This window comes from Cricetulus griseus, chromosome 10, assembly GCF_003668045.3.
Source record: "Cricetulus griseus strain 17A/GY chromosome 10, alternate assembly CriGri-PICRH-1.0, whole genome shotgun sequence".
In the NCBI taxonomy this organism is placed as follows: Eukaryota; Metazoa; Chordata; class Mammalia; order Rodentia; family Cricetidae; genus Cricetulus; species Cricetulus griseus.
Genome location: NC_048603.1, coordinates 21,888,831 through 21,906,257, shown reverse-complemented (window position 1 = coordinate 21,906,257; position 17,427 = coordinate 21,888,831). Strand labels below are relative to the sequence as shown.

The following is a 17,427-nucleotide window of genomic DNA, read 5'->3' as shown; positions in this document are numbered from 1 at the left end:
TGCTGGGGTGGATTGGGAAGTACTGCTTGGTTTCCAAGACGTGGCTGAGATTCTGATTTACCCAGAGACACCAAGTATGCGCACAGACGGGGATAGCAACTCCCAGGACATCGACTCCATCCCACCACTGCTTCGTGCTTCCTTCACCACCAGTTAATTGCCTTGTTGCCAAGTCAGAAATGACGTCTGTCTCATGGGGCTGTGAGACAACACATGAAAATAGCTGGCACCGTACCTGTTGTGTGTCATAATTTCACCCTCTCCTTTCCCGGAAGAGTGCTGCAGGAAGTGATGGCTAGGCAGTTCAGGCCCAGCCTTCTTGCCTATGAGACGGGAATGGATGCTAACTCTTGGTGGTAATATATTAAATACTAGAGTATGCACAGCAGGATGCCAAGCACACCCTGAGAGCTCCAGGGATGGGAAAGGGTTTAGCTCCACCGTTTACAGGCTGAAACTCAGATTTGAAGTTATTTGACAAATTACTGGGAATACAACCCTGAACCTGGAGGTAAAAGAGGAAGGCCCTCCATATTTCTCCTCAGCAACAGGGTCAGGGTGGTGGGTAGAGCTCCTGGGGGCTCCAACTTTAATTCATCATTAGCTATCTACCTTTCCTGTTGGGATTCTGGGCTCCCAGCCTATGTCATATTGGAGAAGAGAAACGAAGAGAGACTGAAGATGTTAGCAGGAAAGAAAGCACTGGGTACCAGCCGTTGGGCAGTGAATCAGGGAGAAGACCACAGTAAGATACCGGCATCCAGGTTGGCAAATCGACAAGAGCTCTTAACCACAGAGTTGGTGCTCTCTAAGACATTCAGAAGCCAACAGCCCTGACAGCAAGAACCGCCTTTAATGTTGAGTTCTGGGTGTCTAATTTAGTCTCATCTTTGTCCAGTATGAGCAGCACTATTAGTGACTGACCCACAGGGACATCAGCCACAGCAGTCATAGTGGCTAGAATTACTGGAATTGACCCATTGAGAATTTGCACACAGTTCGCTACAAGGAAGGGCTTCCTTGAAAGTACGTGATTGCTATTTGCTGAGCGCACACGAGAGTCTGGTATTAATAGAGACACTGTATGTTCATGACTGCTACACCCCATTAAATAGTATTGACTCCATCTCGCGCAGAATAAAAATGACGTAAGAAGAACCCAAGAACTATACAGGAAGTGGGATGCGGCCCACACCCAATCTGCCTGCTCTTTCCTCTCTCTGTCACACCCCTTTGGGAAGCTATGGTTTGACCTCCTCTTTCTCATTCACTTCCTGTCAAGCTCATCTCCTTTGCAATCTCAGCTCTGGCTCCCTGTCTGGCCTGACTTGCCCTTTCTCTTGCCATTATACCTTGGGGGTTTTGTGCTTGCTGTTTTTACTGCCTGGTGCTTGCTCCTCTCAGCCCCCACACACTCAAGTCTCCTGCAAGCTGTTTCTTCTTCTTCTTCTTCTTCTTCTTCTTCTTCTTCTTCTTCTTCTTCTTCTTCTTCTTCTTCTTCTTCTTCTTCTTCTTCTTCTTCTTCTTTTTGAGACAGGGTTTCTCTGTGGCTTTGGAGGCTGTCCTGGAACTAGCTCTTGTAGACCAGGCTGGTCTTGAACTCACAGAGATCCAACTGCCTCTGCCTCCCGAGTGCTGGGATTAAAGGCGTGCGCCACCACCGCCCGGCTCCTGCCTGCTTCTTATTAATGGCCCCGTTGAAATCCTGGGCTGATTTTAGGGTTCTACTGTACGGCAAGCCCTGCCTGTGACCATAAAGCAAGTTCTCACTCTGACGTCACCTGTGTTTGTGCCCCTAGTGAAGTGCCCCGAAGGAAGCTTCTCTCAGGATGGACGATGTAACCCCTGTCCCGTTGGCACCTACCAGGAACAGGCAGGCAGCTCAACCTGCATCCCATGCCCAAGAGGCAGAACGACCATCGCCACTGGTGCTTTCAGCAAGGCTCATTGTAAGTTCTTCTGGGGCCACTCTGAAGGGAAAGCCTTTCCACACAGCAGGATGCAACATAACCGCTCAGTGTCAGTGCTGGAGACTTGGAGGGAGAGCTCTCTGCCCCCTAGAAACTGCCCCACAGTGGGAGGAGGTACTATGATCACACTGAAGATTAGATTCCAAAATATGGACTTTACAAAATCCATATGAAAGGTGCTCTATGGGCTGGACACAGAGCCTTGGTGGTATGCTTTGGGGGGATGGACACAGTAAGAGATCTCAGATAGAATGTCTGGGTCACCCATGACTTTGACATCACCACAGCCCAGGGGTCCTGGAAGTTGTAAGAGAAGGAATGGTCCACAAAGTCCTATTACTCACTACTGTGTCTATCTGTTGTTCCAGGTGTCACTGACTGTCAGAGGAATGAGGCCGGCCTACAGTGTGACCAGGATGGCCAATACCAAGCCATCCAGAGGGACAGGGACAGTGGGACAGCCTTCTGTGTGGACAGCGAGGGACAGAGGCTACAGTGGCTGCAGACAGAGGCTGAACTCTCAGATTCCCAGTGTCAGAGTATGTACTGTCTGTTGTATTGTATCTACTGTGGTTGCTGGGATCAGGGTCTCTAGGGACCTACAGAAAGGGATTACACACAGATCCATTTGTCTCTGTCTTAGTTAGGGGTGCTGTTGCTGTGAAGAGACACCATGACCATGGCAACTCTTATAAAGGAAAACATTTAATTGAGGTGGTGGCTTCCAGTTCAGAGGTTTAGTCCATTATCCTCATGACAGGGAGCATGGCAGTGTGCAGACAGACACGGTGCCGGAGCAGGAGCTGATATTTCCTACATCTTAACTCACAGGCAACAGGAAGTGGTCTGTGACATTGGATGGTATCTTGCGCATAGGACACCTCAAAGTCCACCCCAACAGTGACAGACTTCCTCCAACAAGGCCACTAATGGTGGGGTTTAAATGAGTCCACCAGACCCAAGACCAGATGATAAATAGTTCACTGTCAAGGCCATTTCAGGTCACACCTACTCCAACAAAGCCACACCTCCTAATAGTGCCATTCCCTATGAGCTTATGGGGGGGGGGCAATTACATTCAAATCACCACAGTCTCCTACTCTACACTAAAAGTTTTTAACTTGCATAGAAATCAAAAAATGAACATTTCCTTCACTTAGATCTGTCACTATGCTTTTGCTGTTGTTGAATCATTTGAAAATAAGTTTTGGGAATCATAAGAACATTGCCCCTGAATATTTAGCAAGCAAAAGAGATTAATTTTCATGAAATCTTAACTAGTGAGACGCCCCCCTTGTATCCACAGGCTTGCATCTGTGGATCTGGTTAGCATTTCTCGCAGTTGGATACTGTGGAACTATTGGGTATCTATCTGTCTCTCTTCTGTCATTTCCTTATGGGGTGACTAGGGATGACTTGCTCAACCTCTCTGATCACCAGTGTCCCTTCTCTGTTTTCTGAGACTTTCTGAGAGTCAACATCATCTCAAATGTCAACAAATATTCACCAAGCGCTACCTCAGGTTCTCAATGAGCAGTGGATGAGAAGGTCCAGGCATGCCGTCAAGTCCTCCCACACAAGGTGTGATAAGAGTGTACAGAGCAGAAGAGAAGGGTCTGGCGTCTAGGGTCAGAATGGATTAGTCCCCAAGGTCCCCTGGCTGTTTATGTAGTCCTGGATACTCACTCACCCTCAGTAGTTGCCTCACTCGCAACATGAGGATCCAAGGGCCTCTCTTAGAGGGTGTCTGAAACTCTGATTTGATACATAGCAAGTGCACAAAGATAACATGTGAATACCAAAATTAATTTCCACCTCCCCCTCTTTTCTGCTGGCCATGAACTTCTTCATAGCACCCAGCACGGTGAAGAAATCCACTACCAGAGACTGTTCACGTAGAATCTCTAAGCAGAGAGATAAGCGGACTGCGCTTTTAGTAGACTTTGTTAGAAATGGAAAGACCTGTCAAGTTCAGTGTAATCTAGAACATGCACACGGAGTCTATCCAGCTGGCCTTAGTGACACCAGAGTGAGTCTGCTGTGGTGTTCGCTAGACTGGCACTTCTGGAGTATAAACAAAACCATAAAGAATGGAAAAATTAGGAAAGAGGGGATTATGAGGAGCAAGGCTTAGTGTGGGCTGGGTTTAGGAACCTGGCAACTTCGGTCATGAGTGCAGAATGGGTCACTATGAAAACTTAGAAAATGTTTTACTTCATAATTTTCAAAAGTTTTCATACAAGTGTGTATTTTACACACCCTTGCCACCTTTTATTCCCTTTCTCATCCCTGTCTCTCTCAATTTTTCTAGATGACAGGCCCCTTTTTTACATCAAAGCATCAGAAAGTTTAAAGCCTGTTGTTTCTCTATTAACACTTCGGTGTTGTTATGTTTTGCATATAAAGGCTGAGAAAAGACAACTTAATGTCTCATCTACTTACATTTTTTTTCTGCTTCCTCATTTTAAAAACTGGTTGTATCGACCGGTGCAGACCAATGTAGATGCAAGACTCGTTTGTAATGGATTGGATATCTATGCTAATGAGCACCTACATCAGGGTTTGTAATGATGACTGAATGTGCTAAGGGGTTATAAATAACTCCTGGGTGTTTTAATAGAGACCTACTGCATAGGCACACTGTAGTTGTTGTGGTTTGGAAGGTGGTTCTCCTACCTTGACTGTCACTGTCATCCTTCTACCCTTTGTGAGAAATGTGTCCCAACTCAAAAAGCTGCAGAAATTTGTCCTTTTTTTCCTCCTCACTTGTCTGGTTCGCTGAGCAGGTGGCTCTCTGTGAGTCCCACCAAATGGATCTCAAGTGTGTTGACGGTCGCTAGAGAAACAGATGACAGCCCATTGCTTAAGTAAATACAGTCTGAAGAGTGTAGGAGGCACGTGACTCATCTCCCAAATCTGCAAAACCTCATATGCACATGTTTGATTTGTCTTGCAAAAAATAGCTTACCTCATTTCAGGAAGAATTCAGAATAGTTTAGGGGAGGGCGTTTTCTGTGTCATTATCATGCAATATAATTAGCATTCCAATTATGCTTAGACAGGAGAAAAATCAGTTAACGCTGAGAAAAGATGAGATGAAAGTCCAAGGTAACATGAGCTCTTCCCTTTATTTCCGAGAATAGGGTAGGAAATGGAGACAGAGAGAGTTATACTGCCAGGTACTGGCTGTGAGGCAGCCGGCTGAAGCTCCTTCCAAAGGCAGCTGCTCCATGAGAGACAGTTATGTGACCAAGGGAGACGTCTTGACCTTGACAGGTCTTTCTAGCCTGACCAAATAGTCACATGCAAATGTCCTCAACACACTTCAGGCTTGGACCTCATGGGTCTGCTTTATTTCCAGCGATGCAGAAGTTTGAGAAAGTTCCAGAAGCGAAGGTGATCTTTGACGCCAGTTCTCCTGTGATAGTCAAGTCCAAAGTCCCTAGTGCTGGCTCTCCACTGGTGCAGTGCTTGGCAGGTGAGTGAGATGAGGAAATGCCCACATGCAGAGACAGGGCAAACTGGACTATTCAATATGGGGAAAAATTTTAATTAGTCAAAAACTTTCTAGGCAACTTGACCTATTTAATGTTTGGGTAATTCCTAACTTCTCTGCTGTTTGACTCTTATCTACTAACTGCCAAGAGTTGTACTCAGTGTTGGAAAATGGAAATGTAGCTACTTCTGTATCACCACCCACCTGCCTAATCTGTGTACTGATAGGTAGGAGTAACAATTTCTGTTCGTTGAGCCCGCCTCTCTGGTGTCATCTAGTAATTCTACAACCACCCTATAGTAATCCCAAGGCACAGGTTAGAAGAAGGCTTTGGAAGTGTTAGTAGTTCGTTCAATGACACGGTGTTAGCGAGTGACAAGTCTTAGGTTCAAACCCAGGCTAGCAGATGTGAAGGTGGCAATTGTGACAATTGTGACCATAGCCACATACCTCTTTGAATGACACACTGAATAAGGACCTACTTTGGATGACATATCTGTCTCGGCTAAGCCGATGCTCTTGTTTGTGTTACAAACATAACACAAAGGCGAGAAGTAGGGACCTAACAAAATTATCTATAGAGCAAATGGTGTGTGGGAACTGGTGGACAGTGCAAAGAGGAAAGTTGAGCAGACCCAAGAAGGCAGCCCCAGGACAGCAGACTTGGAAGGTACCTTTGAGGGTCACTTGTCCCTGCAGAGGTTATTACCATGCACCCATGTGTACCATCACACTCTGTAACACAGCTTGATTTGGAAAGACAAGGCAGCAGGCAGGTGGAAAGGGGAGGTAGAATTACATGGAGCAAGGTCAGCAGACAAGGCCCAGGAGATACTCTATCCAAGTGGGTGAAATCCAGTGCTTAGCAGCCATAGACAGAAGTTAGGGTGAGGCTACCATGTCAGGAAGGTGTGGCAAGGTAGGGTCTGATAGAGAAATGAGAGCAGGCTGTCTCACTCCGAGGTAGGCAGGATCTGCAGGTCAGGGGGTTTGGATATCTTCAACCAGGAAAGTTTTCCCACGAACGCTAGATGCTAAAGCCCTGAAAGCAAGGGATTGGCAGCCCGGGTCTGTCCCCAGTTTCTCAATGGCTATCTTCCTGCCTTGTCTTTCCATGCCTGTGTATGTGTGTCCTCCTGTCTTCCCTTTCTTAGGACATAGGCCATGACCCCGTTTCACATTATTTAATTGCTGATTTCCAGACCCTAACTCTAAATAAATTATGGTCCTATTCTGATGAACTGGTAGCGAGAACTTGAACCCAGGAGTGGCAGGCATGATTGTTGCCACAGTGAGCATCAAGAGATTATTGCAGAAGGTCACATGGCCATCTAAGAGGAAGGGACATGGAATGGCTGTGATAGTGAGAAGGATGGGTGCCACTGTTGATGAGGGAAAGGAAAGTTGTAAGAAAACCATGTACCATAGAGAATGGAACAGAAGGGTGGAGAAGACGAAGACATGGGTTGTAGGGTTACTGGGCACATCGTGTGCTTGGGACACACAGTAGTGCTGGGTCTAGGTCAGCACAAATTAACTGCATTGTTCTACTATCGATCAGGAACACTTGTTGCCTTGACTGCCCTTGTTCCTAAGACTGAAGTAGAGTCTTGCTTGCAGTGAACATCAAGTTAATTTGACTGAAGACAGGAGGCCTTTGGGGCTGGGGGCATGTGGGCTAATGTGAGTCGTTTTCCTTGAGTTCTAGTGGGACAGGGTGTTTGTCAGTGGCACTGACACAGTGGAAAGACACTATTTGTTTTCCAGTGGCCAATTCATGTGAGCAACATGGAAAAACAGATTCCTTGAATGTATTTATGTGTGTGTGTGTAAGTGTGTGTGTATTCTGTGTGTATTTGGGTACAATGTGAGTATTTGTGTTTGGATGTTCTCCCTCTCTCTGTGCGTGTTTAAGTATTCTTTTTGTATTTGGGTACGATGTAATTGTTTTTGGATGGTGTGTATGTGTGCATTTATGTATTCTGTGTGTATTGGGTACAATATATGTTTGGATGTTTTCTCTCTCTCTCTTTCTCTCTGCGTCTCTATGTGTATTTGGGTACGATGTATTTGTGTTTGGATGTTCTGTGTGTGTGTGTGTGTGTGTGTGTGTGTGTGTGTGTGTGTGTGTGTGTGTGTGTGTGTGTGTGTGCTCTGTGTGCGCGAGCATGTGTGTGTTGATAGTGTGGATATGTACACGAGATTAGGGTAAGGGCAGGGTGTGGGCCTGTCCCCTCCTCAGCATCCCCTGAGTCCGGAGATGACTCTCCCATGGTCCTTGCAGATTGTGCAGATGACAAGGCCTGCAGCTTTCTCACCGTGTCCACAATGGGCCCAGAGGTTTCGTGTGACTTTTACTCTTGGACGAGAGACAACTTTGCCTGCATGACTTTTGATCAGGTAAGCTGCAACAGCTGTAGGCAGCTGTACTCCTTTGCCACCATGTCTGACATGCCCGTGTGTTCAGGTGGCCTCATGAGCCTGAAGATTGTCAAAGTGGTGAGTCCAGGAATTGCAGCAGCAGCCCGGAAAGACTAAGGAAGTGACAGAAGGAGTAGTTCAGCATCTGACCAATCAGGACAGTGCCTCAGGGTGGAGGACCCTCTTCATCTGCCACTGCTACCTCATCCGGCAGCTTGAGTCCTCGGGTTATTGTCCAGAGCCCTAAATACCATGTGACACCTGAGTTCCCGGCACCAGCATTGATTGCATTGTAGAAGTCAAGGGTGACTGTGCCTTGAAATTATAAAAAGGCTGGACATCCATCAGACCTATAGGACATCGTCGTTTCTACAAGTGAAAGCTGTTGGGAGACAGCAAGTTTTAGGTCTTACCATTGACTTAGGGTAGAAGGGCATCCATCTGAAATCAAGTCCCAAATCCCAGTGTCCTCAGTGCCTGCTCTTGCAAGTTTTCCATGTGACTCTCCGGATTTCTCTGGGTCCTCTTAGAAAATGTTTACATGTTGTAATCCTTTTTTAGTGTGTTGACACAATGAGTCTTCTTTTCTCCCCCGACCTCCTCAAGAGCTTTGCATATCTGCATCTTTTTAGCGTGGTAGCCAGTCCACAGTGTGGACGTGTGTCACCCACCTCAAGTGCTTCCAGATTAGGACACCCGGGTACACGGTTGTTTTAAGACACCACCGGCACTGGGCGCTGCGTGCACCTGTGTCTGTGCACGGGTGTCAGAGTGCTCATGAGTGATATCCCTCCAGCAGAGGGCTTCCCCGGAGTTCTAGCAGCTTATATGATGTCAATGGAATGCTGGCAGGACTCGGATTGAAATCTGAGTCCCTCCCACTTGTTCTCTGCTATTCAGTGTCCTTCAAATCCTTCAGATAACCCAGTAAGAAATGACTATCCACATCTCAGGAGAATGTGAGGGTGGAAGAAGGCTTGCAGGTGCATCACAGGCAATTTCTGCTGTGAGCTTCTCTACGATGCTGAGTACCACTGCAGTCTTCAGTGTGGTGTTACACCCCTCCCCCAGCCTCTAACTAGGCCAGCAGGAAGTGTCACAGGAAGTCCTGCCTGGAGCATGGTTAAGGTTCCTCCTCCAGGGCCCTTGGCTCTCAGTGCTGTCCTAGGGAAGGGGTGGGGTTGGATGTTGGTTACATCTGATTGGTCCACCTTGTCACAGGCTAGGACCATATTCCTAACAGGTCTCAGGGCCTCCCTAGCTCTGCAGCTCCAGCTCCTTTCAGATTTGGGAGCCCCAGTGCAGGGGTTCAATCTCCCAAGTCCAGACATCCATCTATGGTTCTGCCCAATCAGGTGCAAACAGAAGGGATAAGAAGGTCTTTCTCTGCCCTGGGTCTCTACCTCAATCCCTTTTGGGCCTTCACAGCCCCTTCACAGCTCTCCACGGCCCTTCCTTCCCTCCTCCAGGGCCTTCTGTCTCTTCTCTCAGGAAAGCATGCAGAGACGTGCTTTCAAGTAGCCCATAGTTTAGTCTCTGCCCTAAAAAAGCCCTCGTGGGAGGCTCCGTAGCTGGTAAACAAACCAGAGATGAGTATGGTCAGCTTTGTCCCACCCACTCACATCCGAAAAGAGATCCAAAATGACCAGGAATGGCAGATACTCTGGGTGTTTGGCTCATCTCCGCAAGCCTCAGAACCTGCCTGTGGACGGAACTGTTCGCCTACAAGGCCTCCCCCGAGCTGGTTCCTCCTGCCTCCCTTTGCCCACTCCCCATCTCCCTGGAGAGAATCCCTGGCCTCCTATTAGAGGCCCGCCCATATTCAGTTTGTCTGGAAAGCTCTCTCTGTGGAACCCATCACTGCCACACCGGTATCGGGCTCTACTCCAGTTGCCCGCCTTTTGCAGCTGCCAAGACAGCTGATGGGAGCTGGCTGCCCCCATGTGTGCCCCTCTAACAGACCAGGAAGACTTAGTGCCAGATGTCCTCACAAACATCCCTCGGGGCCCCTCCATAGAGAACCGTGCTTATAGATTGGTGAATGTGTCCTTGATTTGCTCTGAGCCATGGGGGATACCCGGTAGTAACGGGGCCTTTCTCCACTCCCAGGAACAAGATGCTGTGGGCACGGGCAGCTCGAAGGCAGCTCGCTTCAGAAGCCTTCAGTGCCAGGTGAAAGTGCGGGCTAGCGGTGCAGACTCTCTGGCTGTGTATGCGAAGAAAGGTAGGCCGCTGGTGTGGGTGGCTGATGCTTTGGCTTCCCTTGGTTGTGTTTGGAGTGGTTTTTCCCGTGATGCACCCGTGAGGGGGAGACTGTCCCCTCCCCTCACACCACACGTGAGGCCTGCTTCTCTCACATTCCCACCTGAAGTAGGCTCAGCCCCACCCACCCGCAGACAGAGTCCCAGCAGTATGCGGCTGGGCTCTGTGGCCTGTGGCTCCTTCCACTGTCCTGGGATGTAGCTTTCCAGTGCTTCTGAGAGGCAGGGTTTCTGACTTTTGTCTTGGAGGCAGCCAAGTGTACCGGACCTCCACAGGGCTAGCTGTTTGATCTCTGGTGTCTTCCCAGACATTCTAGACTTCATTGTTTATAACAGTGAAATAGGGGTCCTGAATGGATCTGGGTGTCATGCGTTAGCCCCTGTTACCACTCGAAACCCTGCTTAGCAAGTACTGGAAGAGTAAGAATGTCTGCGACTACTTTCTTCTTAGGAAGTTTTCTGTCGGGTGAGGGCCAGAAGACAGCTAATGGAGGAGGGACCTGGGACGTGAGGGTTAGAGAGGAATGAGGTGGGTTCTCTGAGGACTGCAGGCCTAGGCAGACGGACTACAGCGCCCTGAAGCCTCAGGGCTGGAAACAGCTAGTGTTAGATGCCAAGGCCACAGCCTCAGGTGACCCTATAGCACCCTTCAACCTCGGAAGGGACAAGTGCAGTGTTTGTTCCCTCATGTCCCTGGCCCAATGGAACAGAGTGTGTATGCGGTAAGAGTCGCCTGGTGTTGGATTCCTCTGATCTACAGCCAGGGCAGCTAAGACTTCTGCCTAGATGTGCCATTGTTTCTCCCATCCACTTTTAAGCATAACAAAACTCAAGGATTGTTTCATCCCAACAATAAAAGCCAAAACCAATAAAGTAACCCCAGCTAAAAATGCCCCTGGAAAACTGTAATTAGGCCTTTTAGCACACTTAAAAATACAATTGCATTTAAATGTTTGTTGTCTTGTACCTCCTCCTGTCTCCTGGAAGTTTATATTTGGATTACAGGGGAAAGTGAGAACCTCTTCGCTGCCAAACTAAACCAAGGGCAGAAACTGGCTTGCTGCTTTATTTTGCTTTCTGTCTGTGTAAAGCCAAGATGTGTTCCCTCTGTACTGGAAGAGGAAGGTGGCTGGACTCAGCCTCCTATGTTTTCTTCATCTCTGATCTATTTCCCATTTCTACATTAAGCTCAGTCCTTTTGCCGACATGCTAATCATGTGTGTTACAGGAGGAGACAATGTAGTTTCTAAACAGTCTTCACTCCCTAAGGGTGACCATGTCCAGTTCCACCCCTCACCCTAAGTCACTTGTGTGACAGAACCAAAACCAAGGCAGGGGTGAGGAAGCGTCAGAGACTCCTAGCTTGTCGAGATGTCCAGTCTCACTTGCTCTCTTTACCCAGCTGAGGTTTATGGCCCCGGAACCTGTGACAGGAACATGGGATCTGTAGCATCATGAGAAACCAGTGTTGGGAAGCTCCTGTGTGATGGGCTAGCCCAGCCCACAACCAAAAGATGAGTTAGAAAGGGGAAGCATCCCACTGCCCGCTGCATCCAGGTGAAATATCCATCACACGGGCTCACTGGGACCAGCCCCAGTGTTGAGAACATGACAGCCGTGCAGGGCACACAGCCTTGGAAGGTCCTTACCTCCTTCCTCACTAGGCATCACAGGGCCCTTTAGAGGCCCCGTGGCAGAAGCTGTCAGTAGAACATGGCACTGAGCAGCAGAAGAATGGTTCAATGGGAAGAGCATTTTGTAGGGTGTGAAGTTCTCAGACTAAAATGAAGAGAGATGGGACTGAAGCGAACGCAAGCAGTCAGCCGGGAGCCCTACAAGAGATGACATTGCAAGTGAGACTTGAAAGATGGGAGGGGAAGCCTATTGCCTGGCATCTTCTGTTAAACGGGGTCTTCTGTGGCACTTTGTCCTATGTGAAGGACATCCAGGCCAGCCTTGGCACCAGGAAGCACTGGCCAGTAGAACTGCAGCCTGAGAACCTGTGCAGTGAAAACGACAGTCAACAGTCGCACGGCACTCACTGCTGCACATTCAAATGGCCGTGGCAGTGTAGCTCCCATCCGATGGAATCAGCCCTCAGATGGTGACATTTGGCTTGAGACTAGCGATGGGCACATCTGGGAGCTGCTGCATGAACACCTTCTCACACAGCTCAAACACAGGGGAAGGGGGGCGGGACCCTTTCTAAAGGCCCAAGCAGGGTGTGGATGAGATGCATGGGAAGGGGTAGCAAGTTCTAAAGGTGACAAGGCATGGTGGCTCCTGTAAGGGAACCCGGGCCCCACTGAGGGATGGTGGCAGCTGTCCATGAGGCACTAGGCAGATGGGGCTGAGGGGGACCATGCTCAGAGGGCAGAGACGCCGGCATTTTGAAGTGTGCAAATGCCTGCTGGCCATAAGCTGGCGCTAGGTTCATCGCGTAGCTGTTTTGGATACAGATTGTCTCTGTTCAACACCCATGAAAAGAAGAAGGATTCTCAGGCCTGTGTGTAGGCTGGAAAGCAGAGGCCCAGAGGATCCTGGCACTGGTGTAGCAAGAGGCCATCAGGGTCTGCCCTTGGGACCTTCAGAATCTGAGGCTGCACCTCGAGTCTCTGTGGTGTCTCTAGGAATGGGATTCAGTGCAGGCCTGGACCACCACTGGGCTAATGGGAAAATAGGGCAGGAAATCATGGGTTGTGAGTCTCTTCTGCCATCTCCCTGCTATAGACCAGGGAATCCAATTGACGTCACAGACTAAGGCTGTCTCCTCAGAATAACATGAACACAAGAATAACATGAACACAAGAATAATAAGGCTACAACACACACACACACACACACACACGTATTTGTAGATTGGTACTCTAAGGGGAACTGGAACTAGGAACAGGCAAACCCCAGAGCAAACCACTTTTAACCAGAGGGTTAGCAGAGACAATATGACCCTGCTAAAGCTGCTAGCCTAGTGACAGGAAAAGGTGTGATGAGCTCCTTTAGAAACAGCTGCTGTGGACAGTGCAGGAAGCCACTTGAAAAGCAGGTGTCGGCAGGGGCTGAGGGATGATGGGTCCCACAGTGAAGGGTCACACGTCAGTGACTTTAGAAGGAAGAGCGAGAGGCCAGACCCCTTAGCTCTGCCGCTGCCTCACGTACTCTAAACACCTCTGTTGACATTTGATATGACAAGATGGCGTAAATAGCATCCGACTTCTGAACGATGGCGGCCAAGTTTCCTCGTCTGCCGCTGCCACGCCTCCAGGCTTACCTATGTTACATGCGTGAAGCGGTGAGCATGGAGTGAGATGGAACGGGGCGCAGTGTCTGTGCAGACAGGGCATCGTTGTCACGTCGGAGTGATCACAGGAACAGCACATGCAGTTTCCTGGGTGTGCTGACACTCACAGGCGATGCGTGTGGTCCAGGTAAATGGCTGCGAGGTCCCTGTACGGCAGCCATAGCCTCTCCCCCGGCACAGGCAACCATAGAGAATCCTGCCTTGGTCCCACGCTGTTCCCCACACACGTGGGCAGAGCGCAGCAGACGTGACTGACACCCCGCAGGGCTGCTCAACTTCACAGGCTTTTCAGTCTTTTCCTGCCTGCCTGTTTTTTGTTTTTTCTTTTTGCCATTTTTAAAATTGAGCTACACATTCCCCCCCACCCCCCCCCGCCCCGTCCCTCTACACTCCTCATTTACTCAGGAAATCTTGTCTTTCTTCCCCTTCCTAGGAGAATCCATGTATGTCTCTCTTAGGGTCTCTCTTTGTTACCTAGCTTCTCTGGGGTTGTGGATTGTAGGCTGCTTATCCTTTGTTTTCTGTCTAATACCCACTTATGAGTGAGTACACATGGTATTTGTCTTTCTGGGTCTGAGTTACCTCACGGAGGACGGCTTTCTCCAGTTCTGTCCTTTCGCCTGCGAATTTCAAGATGGGCATTGCTTTTACCGTCAAGTAGGACTCCGTCGTGTAAATGTGCCACATTTTCATTACCCATTCTTGAGCTGAGGGGCACTTTTCCTGCCTTTCTCTAGGCCACAAATACACCGCAGCTTCTCAGAAGAGCTTCGAACCAACAGGCTTTCAAAACGTGCTCTCCGGGTTGTACAGCCCTGCAGTGTTCTCAGCCTCGGGAACCACCCTGACAGATGCACACCTCTTCTGTCTGCTTGCCTGTGACCGTGACTCCTGTTGTGACGGCTTCATCCTCACACAGGTCAAAGCAGGTATGGCCAACTGGAGGGCTGGGCCTAACCAGGGATGCTGGGCATTTGGGGACTCAAAAAACCACAGTGTGGAGCCTGGGCATTGGAGTTCATGGTGTTACCGTGCCCAAATGGAAGGTGATAGCCACAAGCAAAGTCAGGTGCAAACCCTGGCATCTTCCCGACGTCATAGACCGTGCCAACACTTCCTGTTACAACACTGGTTTATTCTTTATGGTTGTCTTGAATTTTACAGACAAAAACAGAGGCTTCAAGTGTTGAAGTACTTTTCTCAGTGTTGTATAGCTTCTCAGGGGACAGGGTGGTATTTGACCCAAGTGTATCCTTCCCAGTATCTTACTGTTCCCTGGGAAGACTGGCAAGGTCACTTTTGGCCAAACCCCCTTAGCTCACTCCTCTGCCCCTGGTGATAAGCAGCCGAGGGTGTCTCTTCCCTGGGTCATTTTTCCATGCTCTCTCGGCAGTGGGTGTCTCTTCATTTTTTACAGAAGTAAACCTTAGTAGTGTGACCTTATGGTTAGGAAGGGACTTTGGAGTTGTAGTGTAAAGCAGGGTGAGATCGTAGGGATTTGGCGGCCTTCTGGGGAAGTAGAGACTGGTCTATGCTCTAGGAGGTAAACAGAATGTAGAGGAGGTGAGAAAACCAGGTCATCAGTAGGGTGCTTGCTTTTGTATGCACAGTGCCCCGGCAGGGGTCAGTCCCCAGTACCATACATGTTACATGTATGGTAGAGTGGGATTTACTGGGTGTTAATCTGGAGGCTGGGAGACACCATCTGGTTTAGCTGACACACACTGGCAGGCTCTAGGTCTCAGGCCAGCATGGTGATTAGAAGCCAAGAGCTCACTCACATTCTCTTTTCCTGCCCCCTGTCCTTTTCTCCCTGAAGAAATTATCAAGGCAGAAAGGTCCAAGTGGTAATTACTGGGCCCTGAAAGAAAGTTAAGTACAACTTTGCAAACCTATAGTGTTTTGTTCTATTCAGGGAAGAAACGAAGGTTTCCTTAGGTCTCGAATAGAGTGTATACTTTGACACGGGATGGTATACTTTAAAGAGGGTTGGTGGTCCTGGGCAGAGGAAGAAGGAAGCGTCAGAAGTCAGGTCGTGATGAACCTCAAGTTAGCTGCTCTCCCCAGAGCAGGGAGAAGGAGCGGCTCAAGGAGCAGGAGGGAGAGGTTGCTTCAAGGGGACGGGAACCTCTTCAGCTTCACTAGCAAGTGTCTTCATCTTGAGAACACCAGGGAGCCATGGAAGGTTTCAAGCCAACCCAGCATGGGTCATGGTCACATTTGCATTTGAAGCTAACACTCTGGCTGGAGTAAAGAAAAGGTGACAGATGAGGCTCACCTGGGTGTGCAGCCGGTAGAGAAGGCGGCCCTGACCAGGGTGTTGACAGAAGGGTGAGGATGAGGACTCCGGTCATGGTTAGTGACAAAGAAAGGGTGTGTGGCTGGCTCACCTGGCGGGAGTCTGCTCTGCAGTAAGTAATGAATAGCAGAGACACCGGGTTATCTATTTCCTGACCCCAGAGAGAGACTTGGAGAGCTCAGGAGTCCCCCTGGGCACAGGGTGAGACATTTACGGAATGTAGCTCATCCCGTACAGCTCCAGGTGGACTGGATGGAAGGCAGGAACCGCTGGGGAAGCAGCAGCATCAGAAAGGTTGAGCAGACAGAAGCAGCAGCAGCGGCGGCACCTGGTAGCCTCGGAAGTGACAGGACTAGGACTGGATTGTGGTGCAGCTGTGAGAATGCTTGCCATGCGTGCGTCCGGCTCTGGGTCCTACCTCGGGCACCGCATACAGCTAGGCTTGGAGGTGCACGCCTGTGTGTCCCACCACTAAGGAGGCGGAGGAAGGGAGGCCTGAAGTCAAAGGGCGTTTGGTTAGAGGGCCGCCTAGGAGGCACCAGACTCTGTCTTATTTTATTTTTTAATAAAAGAAGGTTTGAGTGCCGATGAGAATTCTGGGGAGACAGAAGGCGAGGGGTGAGAAGAATGTGGTTGTGTCCCACCCTATCGAAAACCAGAAAGAAAGACAGAGCCACTAGGCAGGGAGGAAGAGACCCACGCGAGGCGTCTAAAGGTTAACGAATGAGGAGCATAGGGCATGCGGGGAGCCTTGACAGTCCCTCAAGCTGCTGCTGACAGCTCTAGGACACAACCATAGGAAGATTCCCACTACTGTGGTCAGTAGTGGTAAGAAGGGGACTGCTTGGTTTTTGTTGTTTCCACTGAAACAGGGTCTTGCTTATCCCAAGTCGAAATTTTACTAAGTAGCCAAGGATGACTTTGAACCCACCTTCCTCTTCCCACCTTGTCCATGCTGGTATTACAGGCATGCATGTCTGTAACATGTATGGTACTGGGGACTGACCCCGGCCGGGGGCACTGTGCATACAAAAGCAAGCACCCTACTAATGACGCCAGGTACGGGACTGCTTGGCTGGAAAGACGGTTAGAACAACTTGGTTCCTAACTGGCCTTCTGGCTTCAGCCCTATGATTGATTATACAGTGAGGGTTTGCGTTAGTGTTTATATGGGCAAATCATTAAGTGCCCCCCCCACCCCACGTGTGCATCAACACACTTCTTCCTGCATACCCTTGTTTAGAAAGCCTGCCCCCAGAGGCAGTTTAGTCCTTGAACTAAACCGATGTTCCGTGGGTGCCACCGTCTCTCCAGATGCTGTGTTACTCACCAGACCGTGTGACCCTCCCGTGCGGAAACCCTGACTTCATTTTCCCTAGGATCATATATGAAGGATCATTTTTTTTCTGTGGGGTGCTGAGCCTTCCAAGCCCTGTTTTCCGAGACACCGTGGTTGGCAGCCCGCTTGCCGTTCCCTCCAAGTCTAACTAGTGAGCTGTGAATTACCCTGGACCCCAGCGCCTTTCCCACCCCCACCCCCTCAAATGCAGGGCCAGAATTTGGACCCTTGGGACACACCTACACCTTCCAGGCTGTCCTTCCAGACTCATCCGGTACTGCGGGTGGTTGGCAGCTTTAATTCAGAGGGCTTTGTCTAGACCCGCTGTGGTCTGGGGACAGAA

The 17,427-nt window shown here is 49.4% G+C and overlaps 1 protein-coding gene across 2 annotated transcripts in view; it reads left to right on the top strand.

Annotated features, from left to right (window-relative positions):
* LOC107977585 (thyroglobulin) overlaps positions 1–17,427 on the top strand; it is a 172,540-nt gene that overhangs the window by 34,937 nt on the left and 120,176 nt on the right. For both annotated transcript variants that reach the window (XM_027431565.2, XM_035449671.1), the window contains exons 21-26: positions 1,800–1,949; positions 2,339–2,509; positions 5,332–5,448; positions 7,751–7,866; positions 9,997–10,111; positions 14,184–14,375. In XM_027431565.2, coding sequence (XP_027287366.1) covers positions 1,800–1,949; positions 2,339–2,509; positions 5,332–5,448; positions 7,751–7,866; positions 9,997–10,111; positions 14,184–14,375 — 861 coding nt within the window. The remainder of the gene's footprint in view (positions 1–1,799; positions 1,950–2,338; positions 2,510–5,331; positions 5,449–7,750; positions 7,867–9,996; positions 10,112–14,183; positions 14,376–17,427) is intronic.